The following is a 3,738-nucleotide window of genomic DNA, read 5'->3' on the forward strand; positions in this document are numbered from 1 at the left end:
TTCAAACTCTTATTTAGTTACAATGTTCTTCAACTTCATATAGCTGCTTTTGAGTTTCTAGGTTTATGAGTTTTTCTACTGTATTTATATTTTTAATATGGGACTCAGTACATAATTTTGTTCACACATAAATGACTATTAAAAAAAAAAATCCTTGAATTACCTTAAGTTAGTAATACTGTTCAGTTAAAACCTGTTATGATTCTTAACATTAGCATTCAATCTTATGTTTTTATAATGTGTCATTTTGTATTGAATAATCAGAGATTCTGAATGACTATTTTAGTGGGATGTAGACATTACAGGAGATGAATTCCTCTATAGTGTGTTCTGTTATAGCCGACTTGAGTTGTGTTGAAATTAAATAAGATAAGCCATTAGCTTGATCAGTTGAAAACTACCGATTAACTGCTTTTTTAAGAATTCATCTTAGTTGGGAACATCACATGATTATAAAAAGGTATTTTCAAAACATTTTACTTTATTAATACAGATTGGAACTTTATTTATTTAGAGACAATACAAAGTTTCAATAATAGTTATTTTATCCTTACTTTTGCACTGAATAAAAACAGATATTTTTCTCTGACTATTTTTCTTAACCTTGCATATTATTGTGGGGTTTTGGGCCATTTTTCACACAACTGAGGCCCACACAGTGCATCATGTAGATAGGTCTCCATCTGCTGGCAAGAATGTGAACTACATAAGACCACATAAAGGTGATTGACTAATATCCAATAACTATAACTGTGCCACTGAAATACAGCACTTACTGTATCTACATAATGGGATGTTAAGGTTGTATAAGAAAAAGCAAGTATTCTAAGCAGCAAATCCTGAGAAATTCCAGCCTCCTTTTTTTTCCACCCCAGTTTTTGTTGACAGACGTACGTTCACATATAAGATGTAAATCACAAACACCAAAAAATAAACCCCAAAACGTCATTGTAAATTAGCAAATTAGGTCTTTATTTGAGCCTCCTTAAACTTCTTAAGGACAGTTTCTGTCACCAGGAAATGAACAGCAGGAATTGTTGGAGCTTTAAGTGTTAATTTGTTGCTTTCTTTTACACTTGAAGGATCAGAACCATCTTTTCCAAACCACATAAATTGCTCTTTTGCCTGTGCAAACGATGCTTTTGCAGACTTTTCATGGTGGTTATGTGGAAATCGCCTGGAAGCCGATGGACAATCCACAGCTTGTTTTTCCATAAAGTCTGCCTGGTAGATGGTAAAACTCCCACCTGTCATTTCTGCACGGCTATCACTGCCTTCTTGGCCAATAAAGAAATGAGAGTTGTGCTGTCTGCGATCATCAGGACACCTTTTCCGGCCCACGCCCTGAATGATAAGAAATATGAAAAGTTTCCTTTAAGTTTGATGTACATAACTGAGCAATAGCATCTACTGCAGCCATGGGCCGCATACGGCCCTCAGTGTAGTTATTTGTGGCCCACAAAGCACAGCCCCAAAAATTGTAATTCAAGAAGTTGGAAGGAATATGAAGCCCAACATAATACACAAATGCACAAAGCACACAAAAACACACAGAAAAATTAAAAAAAAAAATACACAAAATGACTCATAAAACATAAAAAGGCAAAATGACTACAAAACAACCACACAATACAGAAGTAATTAGCCTTTATTTAGTCAGGAGAACCACATTGATATTAATAATCTCTTTTACAAGTGTGTCCTGGCAGCAGTACATAAAAAAAGTTTTTCAGTGTCAAAATAATACTAAAATATCCTTAAAACAAAGAATAGCTCCAAAGACACACCAACTGTTAACAAAATTTCACAAAATGACAGGAAAATACAGGAAACTACAACAAAAATAAAAAGTGACCTTAAAAATGCACAAATCGACAACGAAAATGCAGCGAATGACAGAAAAATACACAAAATTACACCAAGAATACACACACACAAAAAAAGAAAAAATACATATGACTCCAAAAACACAACAAAACATGAAAATCACAAAGACAAAACCCTTTCCCCCCCTGTATTAATGCTCAGATTGGTCATTATTCTAAATGCTGACATGAATGTTATGACCATTTGCCCATCCCTGATCTATTGCATGCGTACCTGTGAGAAGACAGCAACGTTGTCTCTGATTGCATATTTATTATCATGGTCTGAGAAAGGAAAATCTCTGGACTCCTGCAAAAGTTTTCACATGGAAAGCCAATTGAGTACGCAAAATAAAACGTACTATTTGAGGCTTCACACTATGACTATAAAGTAGGGATATCAATGCTAAACATTGTGTTATCTAAACACAAACCTCCAGATCTTTACACTTAGGATACCGCACAAAGTGCAGAGCCTGGGGTGATGATGATTCAACCTGGGTCAGCATAGCCCCAGTGCTTGTACACGACTCCCGAACCCTTGCCTCTTTTTCTGGTAAGACTCGGTGTGTAAACTGGAACAAGGACCAAAGTTACTCAGCATTTGTCGTGATCAATGGAATCGTATAAATATTCCTTTTCTTACCCATTTGCCTCCATTATCGACAGAAAAATGCTTCTTTCCACTTTTCACCATGGTGTAACTCCTCTGGATGCTGGGGCTTTAGAATAGTGTCGCCAGTAAAACAACTTAACTCGTCAGGTCACTATGGAAACGTGGAGCTGACAAAAACAAAAAGCCTGAAATCTGATTCGTCTGCCACGGAGATGAAAACACAACAAAACCTATTGCGTCTCAAAACAAATTCCAACACGGAACATTTCATTAGAAATACACGATTCATTGGTGCAGGACAGAAATGCATTATGCAGTTCATAAGAAATTACACAATACTAGTGCAGTGCCCGTAGGAAGTATGTATCGCTATCGAAAAAAAGTGGGAGGTTAAGGAGCTTTTGCTTTTTTAGCCATTGGGAAAAAGCAAAAACAAACGTTTTGAAGGCTAAATCTGGTTAGATTTCTGTTTTGAGGATAATTACAGGGCATGTACGTATGGTCGAATATTGTAATAAGTATGAATTTGTTATCCATCATGGTTATGCTGTTGCATTGGTGTTAAACACAAACCCTTGGTATGTTTAAACAAACATGGTAAGTTTTGAATAATTCATTTTAAGACAGATATTGATAAGGTAGATAGAGAATGACGGCTGTCGTAGCACAGTGATGATTTTATAAGAATGAGAAATTGTTCAGTAACGGTGAAGGTTAGTGTTGGCGAGGGTCATTTAAAGGACGGACGGTTCTTCTGGCAAGCAGGCTCGTCCTTACTCTTCTGTTTGGCCGTGAGGTGGGGTATGTGTGGCCAGTCCCACACACACACAGAGAGAGAGAGAGAAACACTTCACTCCCACATTCACATACACAACCTGTTTCTTCACCGTCTCCTCTGGCCCCCTCCCCTCCTCCCTCCCTGCAGAGGCAGCAGGAGGCGAACCTTAAGGGCAGCGCCATCCTGTGGCTGATCCTAAAGACCCATTCCCTGTGCCAACGTGCTGTTGTATTAAATTGAATGTTGTTTGTTGGTTTTTGTCGCAATGTTTTTTTTAACCTCTTCTTCCAACCCATTATTTAATATTTCTCATCTAAGAAACAGAGTGCTGCCCACTGTATTCCTGTACTTGTCCCCGCATGTGATATGTTTTCGTCTTTCATGTTTCTTGGTCGGAATGCATCTGAAACTGAATTGCCCCTCGGAGAAAAATAAAGTTTTCTGAATATGAATAACATTTAAGACACTTTTAGTCCCTC

At 37.3% G+C, this 3,738-nt stretch overlaps 1 protein-coding gene across 1 annotated transcript; it reads right to left on the reverse strand.

Annotated features, from left to right (window-relative positions):
• Positions 1-963: 963 nt before the first annotated feature.
• Positions 964-2,598, reverse strand: tex36 (testis expressed 36). Its single transcript, XM_028468935.1, has 4 exons — positions 2,512-2,598; positions 2,300-2,440; positions 2,101-2,175; positions 964-1,344 (listed from the first exon to the last, which is right to left on the reverse strand). Exons 1-4 carry the CDS (start codon positions 2,560-2,562, stop codon positions 964-966), a joined length of 648 nt encoding a protein of 215 aa, XP_028324736.1. The 5' UTR covers positions 2,563-2,598.
• Positions 2,599-3,738: the final 1,140 nt, after the last annotated feature.

The sequence above is a fragment of the Gouania willdenowi genome, chromosome 15 (assembly GCF_900634775.1).
Source record: "Gouania willdenowi chromosome 15, fGouWil2.1, whole genome shotgun sequence".
Lineage (NCBI taxonomy): Eukaryota > Metazoa > Chordata > Actinopteri > Blenniiformes > Gobiesocidae > Gouania > Gouania willdenowi.

Bases quoted from the DNA above. Each gene is read 5' to 3' on its own strand.
- tex36 (XM_028468935.1), bottom strand. From the start codon at position 2,562: ATGGTGAAAAGTGGAAAGAAGCATTTTTCTGTCGATAATGGAGGCAAA. The intron at 2,441-2,511 runs GTAAGAAAAGGA...TCCTTGTTCCAG, and splicing joins TCGATAATGGAGGCAAATGG to TTTACACACCGAGTCTTACC. The intron at 2,176-2,299 runs GTTTGTGTTTAG...AAACTTTTGCAG, and splicing joins CTAAGTGTAAAGATCTGGAG to GAGTCCAGAGATTTTCCTTT.